This window comes from Larimichthys crocea, chromosome XI (genome assembly GCF_000972845.2).
Source record: "Larimichthys crocea isolate SSNF chromosome XI, L_crocea_2.0, whole genome shotgun sequence".
In the NCBI taxonomy this organism is placed as follows: Eukaryota; Metazoa; Chordata; class Actinopteri; family Sciaenidae; genus Larimichthys; species Larimichthys crocea.
Genome location: NC_040021.1, coordinates 17,322,996 through 17,340,285, shown reverse-complemented (window position 1 = coordinate 17,340,285; position 17,290 = coordinate 17,322,996). Strand labels below are relative to the sequence as shown.

At 41.7% G+C, this 17,290-nt stretch overlaps 1 protein-coding gene across 2 annotated transcripts in view; it reads left to right on the top strand.

The window, feature by feature from the left end:
- The window catches only part of flrt2 (fibronectin leucine rich transmembrane protein 2), a 43,804-nt gene extending 36,736 nt beyond the window's left edge, over positions 1-7,068 (top strand). For both annotated transcript variants that reach the window (XM_010732704.3, XM_010732705.3), the window contains exon 2: positions 424-7,068. In XM_010732704.3, the coding sequence (XP_010731006.3) occupies positions 868-2,847 (1,980 nt within the window). In that variant the 5' untranslated portion in view covers positions 424-867 and the 3' untranslated portion in view covers positions 2,848-7,068. The remainder of the gene's footprint in view (positions 1-423) is intronic.
- The last annotated feature ends 10,222 nt before the right edge of the window (positions 7,069-17,290 follow it).

The window sequence follows — 17,290 nt, the reverse complement described above, 5'->3', positions numbered from 1 at the left end:
TGTTTTCCATTAAGCAGCACTGATGTTGCTCAGAATCTCTGTGAATCCATGAGTGTGAGTGCTCTATTCCCTCCTTTGATAGAGCAGAAGGGATAAAAGCCTTCTTTATGTCTGTGAAACCGGATGTGCAAGAGCTGTTCTGAATATTTATCAGATGGTTGGACTTTTTTTTTTTTTTTTTTTTTTTAAATAGCCGGCGCATAATTTGACATCAGCAGTGAAGGATATGTTTTGTGACTCTGTTTTTCTGTTTTGGAGCGAGGGGAACGAGTGTGGGAGAAGGAAAGACAGTTGGTGTGAGTGTGTGTGTGCATGTTTGTATGTCAACTAAAGACACAGAAGAGGAAAATGAGAGGCCTCCTTTTTTCCGAGAACAGGCCACCCCTAAATATACTAATCCAACGTTCCTTTGTTTTCCCACAGGTCTCTGGATCCAAATGTCACCCCCCCTGGATTCTGCCCCGGTCGGGGACCAGCAGTGTGTGACGGACAGGCGAGTGGAGCCTGTGGTGGCTCTCTACTGCGTGGCTTCAAATTGGCCCTGGCTGAGCTCTGCATGGAGCAGCGAGTGAAGAGTCCTGCTATGGTCTGATGTCTCAGCATGGATGGAGTCAGTCAGAGGACCGGCCACCACTAATGAGACCATCGTTCTTCAGCTGAGGACTAGCATTTACAGGATTACTCCCACGGTTTCCTGCTCGTTTTCCAGCTAACTGCATCATTACCAAACTCTCCTAGGTGGACCTTTCGTGGGTCTGGTTTTTGGTGGATATATTCGTCATTGCCTTTCTGATTTTCATATTTGTTTCATTTCCTCCCAGTTCTTTTTTATTGTTGGTTTCCCTTTTCCTGTTTTGTTTTTCCACTATGGAGTTTCTTACTGGACCCTGGAATAAAGATTGGGCTTCATTCTTGCAATTTTGGTTGACTGTCATCCTAAGCCTCCAAATGCAATTCAGCCCCGGTGCCTCTTGCCCGGTGGAGTGTCGTTGTGACAACCCGTTTGTGTACTGCAATGAACGCAGCCTGACATCAGTGCCTCTGGGGATACAGGAAGGCTTTAAGGTCCTCTTCCTTCATAACAACCAGATAAACAATGCTGGCTTCCCCATGGAACTTCACAACCTGGCTACCGTAGAGACTGTGTATCTCTACGGCAACCAGCTGGACGAGTTCCCCATCAATCTGCCCAAAAATACCAGGGTCCTGCATCTCCAGGAGAACAATATCCAAACGATCTCCAAGGCAGCCCTGGCCCAGCTGACCAAACTAGAGGAGCTGCACCTTGATGATAACTCCATCTCCACGGTTGGGGTGGAAGAAGGGGCCTTTAGAGAGGCAGTAAGCCTCAAACTCCTCTTCCTTACCAAGAACCACTTAAGCAGCGTTCCCATTGGCCTTCCCGAGGACTTAAAAGAGCTGCGGTTGGATGAGAACCGCATTGCTGTAATTGCAGAGGAGGCCTTTCAGAATGTGACACGCCTGCAGCGCCTCCTGCTGGACGGGAACCTGCTGACGGATGAGGGTATTGCACCGGGGACCTTCCAGGACCTGGTAAACCTCCGTGAGTTGGCCCTAGCACGCAATTCACTCACCTTTCCCCCTCCCCTTCTACCCAGCCAGTCACTGGTCAAACTCAGCCTGCAGGAGAACCAGATCGACCAGATCCCTGTGGCGGCCTTCGCTGCCCTAAACAGGCTGGAAAAACTAGATATCTCCAGCAACCAGCTACAGACTCTGACACAGGGTGTGTTCGATGGCCTGTCGAGCCTAAAGCATCTGATGGTGCGAAATAATCCCTGGCGCTGTGACTGTGCTGTGAAATGGGTGGTGGTCTGGCTCAAATCTCTGCCTTCCGCCATCAACGCCCGAGGGTTTGTGTGCCTAAGTCCAGAAAAGGTGCGTGGCATGGCAATCAGAGAGCTCACGTTGGATATTATAGAGTGCCCAGTTGATGCTGACCTGCCGCCCTGGCCCACTCTCCGTTCCACACCCCCTCCACCACCCACAACCATCCCTGTCACCACCATGATCTCCACCCTCATGACCACATCCATCCCTTACTACTTTGAGTCACCATCCCCTCCTTTACCCCCAATCCATAACATCCCTCCCGGTCCCCTGCCTCCTTACGAGGACCCCCTTCAGATTTCCTTCCATGTGGTCAACTCCACCAATATCGAAGTGAGCTGGGCTTCTTATTTCACCGTCACAGCCTACAAGGTCACTTGGGTCAAAAGGGGCCAAAGCCAAATAAATGAAGGAATGCGGGAAAGGACGGTCAGTGGGGACCGGAGGCATATTAGCCTGACTAACCTGGAGCCCCGGTCTGTGTATCGGATCTGCGTGCACGTGCTGGACACCCTTAACTCCTACAGGCCTGGAGAGGATACTATATGCTCCGAGGCCAGGACCAAGGCTGCCGTGCCTATTAAGACTGATAGAGAGCAAGCTCCTCAGGAGAGCATCAGCTCTACACTGCTAATGGCTGGGATCATAGGCGGGGCCGTGCTTATCATCCTGGTAACGCTGCTCAGCCTATTCTGCTGGCACATGCACAGGAAGAGCCGGTCATCTTCGACCAAGTGGAAATACAACCGTGGCAGGAGAAAAGACGACTACTGCGAGGCTGGAACCAAGAAGGATAACTCCATTCTGGAGATGACTGAGACCAGTTTTCAGATAGTGGCGTTGAACAATGAGCAGCTGCTCAAGGGAGATTTCCGCATTCAGCCCATCTACACGCCCAATGGGGGCATTGGATTTAGAGACTGTCACCTTAGTAACAACAGCATAGCTTACTGCAAGAGCAGCAACGTGCCCAGTACAGAGTTCTGCCACACGTGATGCAGCAGCAAATAGTACAGAGGCATTCACACACACAAACACACACACACACACAAACACACACAAACACTCAACAATACATGCATAAATACACACACATACATCATTTGTGTAGACAACAAAAAACATAAAAATTCTAGTAAAATATAACTGTACTATATATATTTCCAAGTTCTGTCTACAATGTAATTTATACTGTGGATAATAATGTGGGATTCTCTGCTATCTTTTTTATTCTTAGAAAAAGAGATACAAGTGTTTCTTTTTTTATAACCAGCAGGGTTTTGAAAGTTGTTTTATTGGTCAGTACTGTACATGAACATGGATTTGTACAATCACGGCACCCTGGGTGTAGCTCCTGACGAACGCTGTCAGCCTTGGAAATGTAAGGGGCGCTTTAGAGGGCTGGGATCCTTTGCTAACCACAGAAGCAAAAAAAAAAAAAAAGGTCTTTTTCTTTGCGCATTGAAACATTGCAAACCTACCCCCCCAGTACAACAGAACAGTAGTAAAGACAACACAGCACAGGGGAAATCCAAACACTGCTGATTAGAGCACTGTGGAAAAATAGCACTGGTTCGCTGGTGGCATGTTGTAAAAAAGAATTGAAGTGCACTTTTTTATTAATGGAAGCGAGGCACGAAACGAGCAGAGGTTGGTGATCACATGTAAGGGATTGCGAATGGTTGTGTAGGGAGAATGTCATCGGTGCTGTGGAGAAGCACGAGCTGAGATTTCCCAAAAGTGCCTTTAACACTAAAAACATCTTTGTTCTGTTGGTGTTGAACAACGGTGGGCTTAGTCAAAAGACACTTTTTAGGAAACTCTAAAAAAAAAACAGGATGTGTCATTTTCAGCACATTTGGGTCTTTTTAGTGTGGAGGTGCAATTATTAACACGAGTTTCAAAAGCAACAAAGGATTATTGTTCCTAATGAGGTGCATGTATGTGCTGAGACGTGCAGATCCTTTTGAAGAAATTCCCTAACTTGTTCTACTTCTTTTTTTATTATCCCCCTGTTTTGGTAAAGTGAGGCCACAAGGGGGCAGTTTCCCTCAGCATCGTGTGTGGGACAGAGGAACAGAGGGCAAGACAGACACAGGGAAAGGGGGGAAAAAAAGCTACATAGATCACTTTACCTCCACCATTCCCCTGGAGTCCATTACCCAGACGACATTACTCATGCTCAAACAGCATTGTTTAGAGTATTAATGCTCATCGAGCTACTTAATGATGTGGAATCATTTAAAACAAACAGTGTTTTCTGGGTTTGGTGGTTAAATGATATGGATTTTCACCACTGTGGTTTATCAACGGTGGGTTGAAGGCCTTGGTTTCTATGTGTGTGTGTGTGTTGAGTGTGTGATGAATTTTCAGAATGCACACGCATACCGCTAATTACACACCCACTTATTTCAACCCCCGTCCCAGCGTTCATTAGGCTTTTTAATAAATTAGGAAATTACAACAGTAAGACCGCGCTCCGCCCATGATCCTTACAATGCGCGGTTGTGACTGAGCAGCTCATCTAGCGTCTCATCATTTATTCTTTTGTGTACGTTTATGAGACTGTCTGCTTCATTTATGGGGTGCTCACCTGAACAATGCACCTGTTCACTCCACCACATCAGCGTCTGCGGTGATGACTCTCACCCCATCTACCCTCATTTTCTGTCTCGCTGTCTGTCTCTGCGCCTCTGATCACTGCATGGGCTCAATTAAAACAGTTTTTCCTACCCTTCAGCTCCTGGACTGGTGGTGGCAGCTCTTTGCATGTGAGGTGCCACTGAGAGGTCTTCATTATGCACTTCTTAAGAAGACTTTATTTGATTTGACAAGATTTTATTTTGAGGGGCCAAGCTAAAAGAATTCCCACCGCTGACCCCTTAGCCCTCCTTCCCCTTCTCCTCCTTCTTCTCATAATCCTCGACCAAAAAAGGGAGGAAAAATATGTCGACTTTATTTTCACTTGGCTGCTCGGAGCTCACACTGGGAGACAGAGAGCATGTTAACTCTTTGTGAGGCACGCAGATGCAGTTGCTCGAACATACACGATACACGAGAATCAACACAAACCAGGACGTACGTAGGACGGAAGTAAAATGTTTGTTTTTTTTAAGGGCTTGTGCTTGATTTTTTCCACAGGGTTGAGATTATCTCTGATAGGATTCACCTCCGCACTTGGAATATCCTGAAGTAGCTGCACTTACTGAAATTCCAGCAATAGCTCAGATCACAATCCCATGGGTGACACAGCCCCAGTGTTTAATATTCTGTCCAAGATAATGTGGGTACTGACAAACACAATGACCGAATGAAATCTGTCTTAACATGTCATTTAGTGTCGTATTATGTCCTAAAATCATGTTTTTAAAACAGCTTTTTTCCAGTACATCAAGATCTTTTTTGTTGGAATTTAATTCGACATGTTAGACCATCTTGAAAAGACAAAATCTCTGTTAACCGAGAAAACATTTAAAGGATTAATCGGATATATATATGAGCCAGATGAGATCGGATTCCACCCTCTTGTCAAGTAAATATGAATTCCTTTATGGTGTGGCACTTTTACACGGATTAAACATACATAACAGTAAGTCGTGAGCTTTAGAGTTGCTGACAGGTAGATTTTGTTACCATTGAATGGAGCCAGGCTTACTGTTTACCCTGGCCTCCTGTCTTTGTGCTAAGCTAAGCTAAGTGGATGCCTGCTGTAGCTTAGTTTACCACACATATAAGTAGGGTATCAATCTTCTCACCAAACTCTTGGCAAAAGCGTATTTCACAAAATGTCAACTATTCCTTTACATGAAAAAACTTTTTTTTGTTTGTTGAAAAAACAAGTTTATTTCCTTTCCAATCAATGTTTGCAATCATGGCAGATGAAGTACATTTATTTTACATAAAATCCAATTTTAAGTCATCAATGTATGACTTGTTTGGGTTTTAAGTTCGGGTTGATTAATGTGAAACTCTTCTGTGGTTATCAAAGCATCTCCACTTTTTATTTTAACCTTTTTCTACTAATATCCACAGCGGACCATAAACACTTGAGCATTTACATCAGATATTGCTTTGATTATCCTTTGATAGAGATGAAAGCCCTATTTTAAGTCATATGCTGATCAAACAAGGGGGTCACAACTATTGCAACACATAGTGAGTGTCTCCTCTGTGAATGTGTAACGGAGACAGATATTTGCCTTACCTTTTATGCAGGACTGAATGATTAGCGAGAGACAGAGCTAAGTGGGAGGAAGAAAGGGGTAGAATAAAAGATGGGACATTAAAAGACGGCAACAAGAAAGCTGAACGGAAAGCACATATCTCCCAACAGATTGCAGCCACGGCAGCAACAGTAACAGTATTAACAGGAAGAACAACATTAAGCGTTGACACACAGTAGTTAATGAGAGACTGTTCATCCATAGTGCCAGACCTTAAGCAGGGCATGGCTAATGAGTCAACTAGACAGGGAAGGAGCTTTGGTGGTTGTTTTGCAGCGAACATTACTCTTAATTTTCTACTTGCTTGATAAAAAGAACGCGGCTGCAGTGCTGTGACCAATGGAATTACACAAATCGTATCACAGACAGCTTGCGTGGAATTATTACTGTTTCAGGGTGCGGAGAAGTAATTGCCCTTAAAGCTCATTGACTTAATAATTATGTTTAATCTCTGAGAGGTCAGTTTAGACAAAGCACGAGTGGTTGAAACATGTTTAAAGTCATCTTTAATTCCTGTAGGCAAAACCTTTCACTGCAAATATCTATTAGCCAGTAACATTCATTCAAGGATTTTTGCATGTACTGTATTTAGCTTCATAGCCCTTCATTTTTGTCATACAGGGTTTTGGAATTTCAAGTATTTCTTCAAGCAGTCACCCAGTGGTGGTTGAGGTACAGTTTGAGCAACCAAACAGAAAGGTTGTCACATGGTTAGGAGAAAGAAAAGGCTGGAAACTTACAGTGCATGTAAAACGGCTATGTTGGAATATTTTGCCATCCATCAAGACACAGTGTTACGTTAGCCACCCACACCAAGTTTTCTTAGGAACCAAAGTTAAATTTCTGTTCTCATGATGAAATATTGATGTTGTTCCATGTATGTGCCTTGAGGTTGAACTTACAATGTAAAGTCCTTGAAACCTTTAAATGTTTTTGCACAAACTGTAAATACTTAAGTGAAGCTTTTTGAAAATAAAAGAGCCATTGGATTTGAGCGATCACTCCTTTTTATTTTAGAAAGCTATGACCTCTTTGGAAATGTTAGTTCATATTCTGTTGTGCTTCAATGAGTGATCCTACATTCTTTGTCTATTACTCATTAGTTTATAATCTGTCAAGCTATGTGACGAGAGAGTGTGTACAGAAACACGGGCCTAGCTAAAAGCCTATTTTGGGTCAGACGCTTGTAATTCTGGGTCAAAGATTTGTGCTGTACACCCCATGCCAAGTTATCCTCTTATTTCTATACGGAGAGCTTGAGACATCTTAGCGTAGTCACCACAGCTTAGCGTTCAGCTGGGGAAAATCCAGGACACTCACTCATTCTACTTGTACGACACAACAAAATCCCAGAAATGAGCTCCTTCTCTAAATCCCGTGTTCTACCAAAGTCCAACTTTTTTTCCTCCCCAGACCACATCCCTGTGTTGCCTTCGTAACCTCCAGCCTACTAAAAAACCCACATTATCCCAGTCTTAATTCACTATGACAATTAACCACATGCATTCAGCTGAAACACAAGAGGGTGTGCCACTTTGGTATTTTGAGTGGGAAATTGGTATTTTTCTCAAAATCCCCAAATGTGAAAACGTGATTTGTTAGTGCAGAATTGTAGGGTTTTTTTTTTTGGGAGACCAAGTGGATGGAGAGAGCTGAGGCTTTGGCACTAAAATCATCTACATTGCTCTTCTCCCCTGCTTGTGTGTAACAAGTACCATAAAAGATTCAGAGGGTATGATTTCACCCCTGTGCATTCATTGGGGTGTAAGTCCATCACTAAATTTCTGCTTGTGTTTGTTCATAAATTCTTAGTAACTAGTACCTAGTTTCAGGATTTACCAAATCAGACTGCAACTTGTGTCATATCAGCAAAACATTTTATTAATGGGAAAATTAGTTAGTAAAAAAATCTGCAGCTCTGCCCATTAACAAGCAATCAACTATGTAAACAGGAAGTAGCATCACAAGCTGTAGCTTAGCTTCCAAAAAATTACTGCTTTAATGGGATTATTTGTAGGTTGTGTTATTTTATTTTATTTTTAATGCTCTTGTTGGGAACTATCAGAATATACTATAATAACTATATTCTTTTTGTGAAATATAATTAAAAAAAAATCATAATTAAAGCAGCATTTTAATAAGTGTCAGGTCAGATGTGATGCCTATATTCTCTGTCACCTTTCTTGCTCTTCAGTGTTAACTCCACCTCAGCTAACAACAAAAGTAAAATACTACTTACGCATTATTAAAGCAGTAACAATATTATCAGTATAAGTAGAACACTGAGTTGCCTCATGACTACTTTTACTCGTGATACTTGAGGTACAGTTAGCTTCCAATATCTGCGTACTTCAGAAGAAGATCAGAATCCTTCCTTCACACAAGAACAGACCTGTGTAAGAACTAGTTTGTGTGGTCCAACCTGTTTTAATTTAGTGATTTAATGTAAATCTTACTTTATAACCAAGCTAAGTTTGAACTCAAAGCTGCTGCTTTTGGCTCCAGGCCACTGGCTTAATTGCCATAACAGTGAAAAACATTACCATAGCAGTGTTTTCCAACACAATGTACATGGTAACAGTTGTGAAAACTGTGATTCATTGAAACCAAAGTGATTGTGTTATATTCCATATGGCAGAGACTAATAATAATTTATTTTTTCTTTTTTTCTTTTTTTGCCTTTGAATTGTTCACTGAACAGGTGTTAGCTCTGAATAGCTGTTTTTTTTAATCTTTCCCAGCCAAAAGAACATTCGTTTTTTCTGCTTGGTACAAGCTCTCTAACAGCTTCACTTTGTGATCCTCATTTAAGCATCTTCTAATCAGCCCTAATATGGAGGAAAAGTCATTAAAGGATGCCGCTTAAAGCGGTCTTAGTCCAGGTATTACAAACACCCATGTCTGGTAGACTTAACACTGAAGTGGCTGTTTTAAAGCGGTGCTCTGTTGTTCTTCCCATCTTCCATTGCCCTCGGTAGCCTTTAATTAAAGCCTGAATGCAGGTGAGGCCTTTGCCTCTTTCACAGTACTTCAGGTTAATGCATGTCAGGATGGGTGACTGGATTTTCACCCATTTGCTGCCAACAGTGAATGCCATGAGCATTAACTTAAAGCAGACTAAATCAGTTTAGGATCATTTTGATATGCTTTTATGTACTTCTAATTTTATTTTAATTTCTTTTATAGAAAAAACCTCAAAATGAATTGAAAATTGGTCGAAACAGGCCACATGGTTTGCATTTATTCCTGTGGTGAAGGAGAAAATAGCCTCGCACGTTCTGTTTTCTCGTTTTTTGAGCGCTGCTGCTTCCTGAAGGTGCATACTCTATTTGATGCCAGTCATTAAAATTTGATGCCGTGAGTTAAAAGAGACCAAAACACGGCACAGGCTATATAGAGTTCCTCTGACAGCATTTAAACATTGAACAAGCGCTATTTTAAGCAATCATCAATCAGGGGACTGTTCTGAGATAAGCAAATTAAATCTGTCCTCCCAGTTTTAGGCGACTGAGCTGAAGACTACCATGTGAGGGTACACAGCATGCACACATAGACTTCATGCCTTGTTTTTCCGTTTCCGCAGCAAAGAAAATGAGCTTTGTGCCACTGAGATAAGCTAAATATTTTCAGTACCAAAATGAATGCTGCGAATACTGTCTGCAAGGAGACGAAGAAAGCCACAGCACTTTCTTTTTTCTTTTTTCTTTTTTTACAAAAAGCACAGTTTTCTTCCCTTTTACAACTTATGAAAAGTGACTCACCAGCTGTGTGGAGTCCTAATTGGTGACAAAATGATTTTTACACTGAAAACTGCTGTCTAACTGCTTGAAATCCTCTCGGGCCTGGAAGGCATTCACAGGTGTCGACACAATAAAAGCAACCCCTGCTGTATACGGTCTGATGCAACCCGCTTACAGAGTCCTGCAACAAATACTACCACTGTGACGCTTGCAGTTGTCAGTTTGTGATGACATTATGTCCTGCAGGCGTTGATTTGACTGTTTGGTCATTTTAAAGCTGTAGTTTGTGGTTTGTATTAGATTCCATTATATTCTAAAGTCACTAAAACCAGCACCTCTCTGGGTTTCACACAGGTAATAATTCCCACGTAGTTTGTACATTTGTATCTAGGCCACTCCCACTATCTTTACTGGCTTAACAAACTATATCGTGTTCAGTGTTTACGGGAAACATGCACGTCTCTTCCTGCCCACATATGCTCAGCATTAGTGTTTAAAGACGTGAACGTGTGAATAAAGCTGCAGACATTGTGTTACCATCACACTCCGCTCCCTGCAGTGTACAACATACTGAGTAACAGACTGCGATGAGGTGAGATAGTAGCAAGATTAGCAGTGGTGGCAGAAGTGTTCAGCTCTTTAAGTTCAGTTTAAACTGACGCCACAATATAAAAATACTGAAATGCTCTTAAGCAAAATGACTGAAGTGTTATTAACTACATGCACATTAAAAAAAAAATGACGTAAAATTACTGGTTATGAAAAAAATGTCTCTTGTTAAATTGATATCCATTTTGCATTGTTAATACAAATGCATCATGTGTTCTAGTTGGTTGCGATAGAGCTAATTTAAATTGTTTTACATTCCTGTGTCTGACTAAAATTTGAATCTGCATTGATTGAGGTAAATTAGCATAAAATGGAAATACTCAACATAAGTGCTTCGAAATTGCACTTAAACCTGCAATCTGGCCACTTAGAAGCAGCGGAAATAAGTTGTAAACATTTACACCATCCTTTTAAGTCCATATGACGAACTTGGGCTTAATTACACATTCAGCAGATACAGAATCACTCATTTGGAGTCGTGTTTGTGTCCACTTTATGTAGTTCCAATATTTACTCTGGTTAAATTCTGTTTTTTTGGTCTCTATCAACTCCTGAGGGGAAATATCTGGCTCTTAAGTTGCTAACTGCTCCACTATGTTCACCAGATAGTCACTAACTGTGCCTGTCTGCTCTTTGCTGCTGAGCAGGTAGTGAAACATTGGTCTTTAGAGCTGAAATTCATTCTTTGAGAGTGAAAACGTAAAGTTTTGAACCACTATAAAGCTCCAGAGAGCCGATGGGACCTGCAGATTCAGATGACAATTCTCTGTAGGTTCACCAGTGACCCTTTTCACGTTGTCAATCTATACATTTGTATTATAAAATGTACAATGTAATTTCAATGTACCTGGTTTAGCATGTTAGCGTGCCAGTATTAAGTCTGTCATCATGAATAGACATGTTTGGTGCTGTCAGAGCTTTCCAGAGACATCACAGAGCAGATCATTACAGAATGCAGTTAAAAAGCTGTTATATAATGCACTGATTCTTTTTTTTTTTCAGTGTCATATCACACATTTCCCTCATCTGTTTTTAAAAAGTGGTTTTAATTAACTGCATCCAGAACTGAGTGGAGCCTCAACTGAGCAGACAGAGTTCATTAGTGTTAGTCGTCCTATCGCTTTCGCTCGTTTTCCAGCTAACAGTGTTTCTCTACGTTCCCGCTGTCTGACACATTTTCCATTGGTATAAAATTCAGCTTTACTTCTTTATACATGAAGCGACAGTAAAACATGTGCATATTTGTATGCTAATTGGTGATTTCTCCGTGCAGCATATATCGCCTTGTTAGGTACCTTAGAGAGGTTGTTATCATGGGAAAGGTGATTTCTCCAGACAGTATAGAGAAATAATTGGTATGAATCTGAACAACACTTCCTCTATGTCTGGTTTCCTTGATTGAAACTACTTGTGCTTTCACCAACAGCTACTTGAACTTTCAAAAACACAATATAAATGTTGTAGTGGAGTGAGCTGGATGCAATGCTTCACAGAGAAGGTGTTTATGCATGCACAACACATAAAGCACAACAGGGAGAAATGCTCCACCTCGCATTTGCAGTAAATGTAAGGCTCTGGCTCTGAGTCGGCGTTCTTGATAAGAAAATCATTCATAAACTAAATATCAACTGGGCATTTTCAATAATTAAAACACCACCTGTCAGGGAAACTTAGAACAAATTCCCCAGTAGCTAGCCAGATTAAAGTTTAACTTTCTCCCTTGGACCACATGGAGCATGGCAGTGCCTCCATATGTTGGGCCAGTGGGTCAGCGGAGTCAGAATTCCAGGCGGGACTGAGCAGCTGTGACCTAGAGCGAGATTCACCGTATGGTAAAGTCCCTGTAATGAATGAAGATGGTGATGAATAGTGAAGGCAAAAAGCTCAAGGCTTTCTGGAGGTGACCAGGAGGAAACTCGGGAAATGGTTTCTCCTTTTTTTTTTTTTTTTTACGTTAGATACAAAGTTCAAACTGTGCAAGGCCACAACCCAGGGAGGTTTATTGAATGTAGGAGGGTGGATTACTCAAAGGGCTAATCAGGTTCATGCTCCTTTTTTCTTCCAGCACAAGACTTAAATAATGTGTTTATTTTAGTGCTTTTATTTTCTAATAAAGGATAAATACTAGGATGAATGGAATAAAGACAAGGAAATGACTCTGCATTTGAGAACGAAACTGTCACGATGGAACCATTTGGGATGTTGTTCGAGATGAATTCATCCCACAGCAAGGCCTTATGGGATGTATTTATGACTTTATTATGCTGACCATGACTTGCTCGTTGAGGGTCAAGTTTTCCAAACATGACTTATGAGGAACCTTGATGAAAGACAATAAGGTCTGCACACTAAAAATGCCAACGTATATGCTCTGGCATAAATAAGTTCTACAGGTGGTTTTGACCTGGAGACGAAGATCTGGTTTTTAGTCATGCAATGCAGGGAAACCAGCTTTTGGAGTTATCTTTAACCATAAAGTTACATGCTGGAGGCTTGTTACTTGTCTTTCTCAGTTTTCTTGGTTTCGCTGGTTTAAATTAAAATGATGCAACACAGTATGATGACAGGCATCCGCTTCAACCACCCCCATACTTCTTCTGTGTAATTCATTTCAGCCATAGGAGTCACATCTAATAGCACTGGTTTTAGCTCAAGTGTTGATAGCAAAACTGCAAAGGAGTGACACATTTGTTGCCATGAAATTTTGTTCCATTGTTTCACGATCACTTCTGCCTCGTGTTCCACATGAGAAATGCTGCAATTGTAACATAAGAACAGAGTGAGGACTGTCCCGAGTCACAAGGTCTGCTTGAGTCATGAACTCCTTGTTCAGAGCTGCATTCTTCAGGCTGAAGTCATAAATACCCTCCTTGGTGAAAATAAAGTCTGTGGCACTGCAGGCTCAGAACAAGACTTTTATGAGCAAAGCATAGTCTCCAATTTGTGATGGAAAGACTGCTAAGTGTTTGTTTGTTGCCTGGCAAACATCTGTAGCTGATGTAACACAGGGAAATAACTTGTTGATATGCATTCATTCACAGTCCGACTGAAATTAGAACTTTTGCTAAGAAATTAGTATATGTATGTATGTATTTAGTAATTGTACCAAGAAGAACATTAGGTTCCATTTATTTTTCTGCTGTAATAGTACCCTCAGCATTTTTGGTTCTGACATGGCACTGTTATTTTCATTGCTTGCTACATCTGCGACATCAAGGCGCACTAAAAATAGTAACACAGGCAGTTAATCAGGTGTTGTTAGTCATTGCTTTATCTGATCACTGATTTGAGCACTCCTTTGTATGAATACAATACTCAATGCCACTTATGATACCATGGCAACAAGAAAACAAATCACAAAATGACATTAAATAACATTTTTTTAAGTTAGCAACCTGCACACAGTGCTGCTACAGAAAAAGGTCTTGGTGTAACGTTGATTTTCTTCCCCGTTGTTATGTCTGATTGTAAATCTGTTTTGTTTTTTGTTTTTTTCAATCAGTCAGTATAGATAACTATTCTCTTTTCTTGGACAGATTTAATAATAAAAGAAAAGATATAAAATGAGCAAAAAATTAATCACCTTTCCTATACACACTTTTACCTTTTCCTAGAAACTAATTGCACTACACAAGTAGTGTAATTTCCATATGACGATTAAAGATTAGCTTTGTTCATTTATCCTTTTCTTGTTCCTGGAATCCAATTGCAAGTTTCTAATGAGCTCTTCACCTGAATTCTATAGAATCCACACAAGCAGGAATATGATTGTGTGTGAAGCGGGAGTGTCGCAGCTACACAGAGTGTTTTTATCACAGAAAAAAATCATGAATTGAGACTTTTAGTTCTGTCCTTGGCTGCAAGAAACAAACAGGAAATGCACTGCTGTTTTCCACCACTCTCCAGCCTCCTACTAACAGCATAAAACTCTTGTTTTTGAAGACTATTTTTTGACTTGTTGGAAATTCAAGTGCCTGTCTCATTTTCTTGAACTCCCATTTCCAGTTCCATGTGCTCTTGCTGAACCTGTACCACTTTGTCTTAGTAGGAATAAATTCTTGCGGTCCCAAACAAACAGTCTAAATTTGGAACTCATTAGACTCTCACACATCCACGGAGAGCATGGAAAAGCGAGACATTATGAACTGATTTCTCTATATCTGGACTATAAAAGCAGAGTGCATTAGCATTAGAGAAGATGAACGTTGCATTTGAGATCAGCTGAGGGGTGAGAGCGGCGTTGAATTAAACAGACATGTTTAACAAGCTGTTAACAACTCCCACTATCCAGCTCTCTCCCTCTTTTTCTTCCCCTCTCACTGTGAACAGTGGAGACAAAGACCAGCCGCGGCCCATGTAGGAGCATAGAGGTCCCACGAGAGTGCGGCGAGAAAAGGGTGACTATGTGAGAGGTGGTGACAGTTCACATAGCGAGACCGGAGACGAGTCCACCCAAGACAAAAAGCAGAAGCCCTTTTGTCTCACAGCTGGGGAAAGTGTGGCCCAAAGCTGTTTAAATGTTATGACGGGTAGGAATGGTTCTTATGAGCCCCGGGTCCGGAGTGCACATTACATGTTAATGACTTGGAACACAGACAGCAGAGCAGAGGCTCAAACTGCCAATTAAGCATATGCTGCAGACGCCACTGGTGTTCAGACACAACCATCTGATAGCGCTCAAGCTTGGCCTGCAGATCTGAATCCCTCCATGGGACGTGGAGGCACTCCAGTGGTGAGTCATTAGCCACAGACATCCCTGAAAAACCACCAAGGAATATAAGCAGCTGCTGATTGGATAGCAGTCATTCAGCTCCATCCTCCGTCGATTCTCTATTCTTTTGTTAGGCTCACCACTGTCTCTTTGTTTCTTACTCGCCTGTTTAGTCTAACACTCAGTGATGATGTTTGTCTGTGAACAAGTAAACAGACTTTGCTCCAGCGATTTAGCGCTTCAATCATTCTGCGAAAAGTGCCGAGCAGCTGAGGAATAGCTTGTTATTAAAGTGACATTAAGTTGGTAAAGTGTTATGAGTGAAGTGGAAGGAATTCTACAGTTATTAAAATGGCTTCGTTTTATAAGCACTGTACTGTATATACTGTGCCTCTGAGGTTTTCATGTTTTATTGGGGGCGGGGAAGGCACAATTGTAAAGTGAGTGTAAAGGTGTTGGTTATTGGCAGTAATGAACTGCACACTGTTGATATATATAGTAATAATAAATGAGTGCCGTTGTTAAATGTTCTAATATGCAATAAGATCAATAAATAGCTGCTGTTTGTAACTCCAAATTGTCCACAGCCATGGACAGATTATGACACAAGGGGACCCTGCATGCAGATATGTTAAAAACCAAACCAAATAACCTAGGTGGACACCAGGGGGTCCAATCAGCTTTCAGGGGGAGGCCTGTGCCACCCTTGGGCACTGCTCTTGCCCTGCCCGTTTCCATTATTGACTCACACAGTGTGTGTAATTAAGCTTTTTTTTGATTAAAGAAAAAACTCAAAGTGAAATGAAATCTCTACAGATTGATCTAAATTAAGACCAAGGATAAAATACACAACAATTGATTGCATAATTCATTCACGTCAATATTTAGCAGAGGCACCTTTTGGCAGCGGCTGCAGACTTGAGTCTGTCCGTCTCAGCTTGCATGTCTGAACACGGCAAGTTTCCCCCGTTCTCATTGCCAAACTCCTCAAGCTCTGTCAAGTTTCATGAACAAGCGCGTCTGATGTCCGGCCACAAATTCTGGATTTGATTGAGCTCTGGCTTGGCTACTTCAGGACAACAACTTTGTTGTTTCCAAACCTGTGTGTGTGTGTATGTGTGTGTGTTCCTGTGTGGCTTTGGCTTTTTGTTTATCTTCTCTGAAGTTGTCTTGGAGCCATGAGTTCTCGGAGTTTTGTTCAATTCAATTGATCCGTTCTTTCAAAAGGTGTCCAGGGCCTGCTGCAGAGAAGTGTCTCTGCAGCACGGCACTGACATTAATTACACTGACTTGATGGTGGGGATGGTGTTTTTGTTGACACCAAACATAGCACTTGATTTACTGAGAACACGGTGTTACTGATGAAGGAGACCATTGAGGTTTGAATCTACACCGTTCTGTGCTGTGTTAGTTAGGTAACAGTAAGTGGCGACTCACCTGTAGGTGAACTGATGACCTGTCCCAGGGTGTATCCCGCCTCTCTCCGAATGTCAGCTGGGATTGGCTCTGGCCCTCTGCGACCCTGCAAAGAATAAGCAGTTATAGATAATGGATGAATGGATTCATTGAATTATTAATACCCCCGGAGGCAATAAACACATTCAAGTAAAGAGAGGAACGGAACTGGTATAATGAGACGATAAAAGATGCAGAAAATACACAGAAGGCACCACAACTAGAGAGTGAGGAGCAGGTGGAGGTTGAGGTGGAGATAATGTAGATGTTATGAGGTAAATGCAGCCAAATACACACTCACGACAGGCTGTCGTGATTCAAGTTCAAGTTTTATAGACGCAAACCCTATTTGTTTGTGTTACAGTAATCCGTTAAGCACTAATAAAAGCGTAGTTGCTTAATTTGTGTTTCCCATCATTACATCTTAGTCATATATACAACAAGATTATATTTAATGCGTGTTTATGTCCGCCTCTACAACCTTCCTTGTGACTCCTGTAAATCTGATCTACTCTGTGTTTACACTTCCTTTTAAGAGGTGGAGAATTTCCACACAAAAGTTTATAGTTCCAAATAGCGGGACCTCAGTAGATCCATAATCAACCTCTGTTAACGTGTCTCCTCTTGTTATTTTGCTCACTTAAACGCATGCATTCCATAAGGAGAGAGGTGCACCCTGAAGGCACTCGTACAGCGAGCGC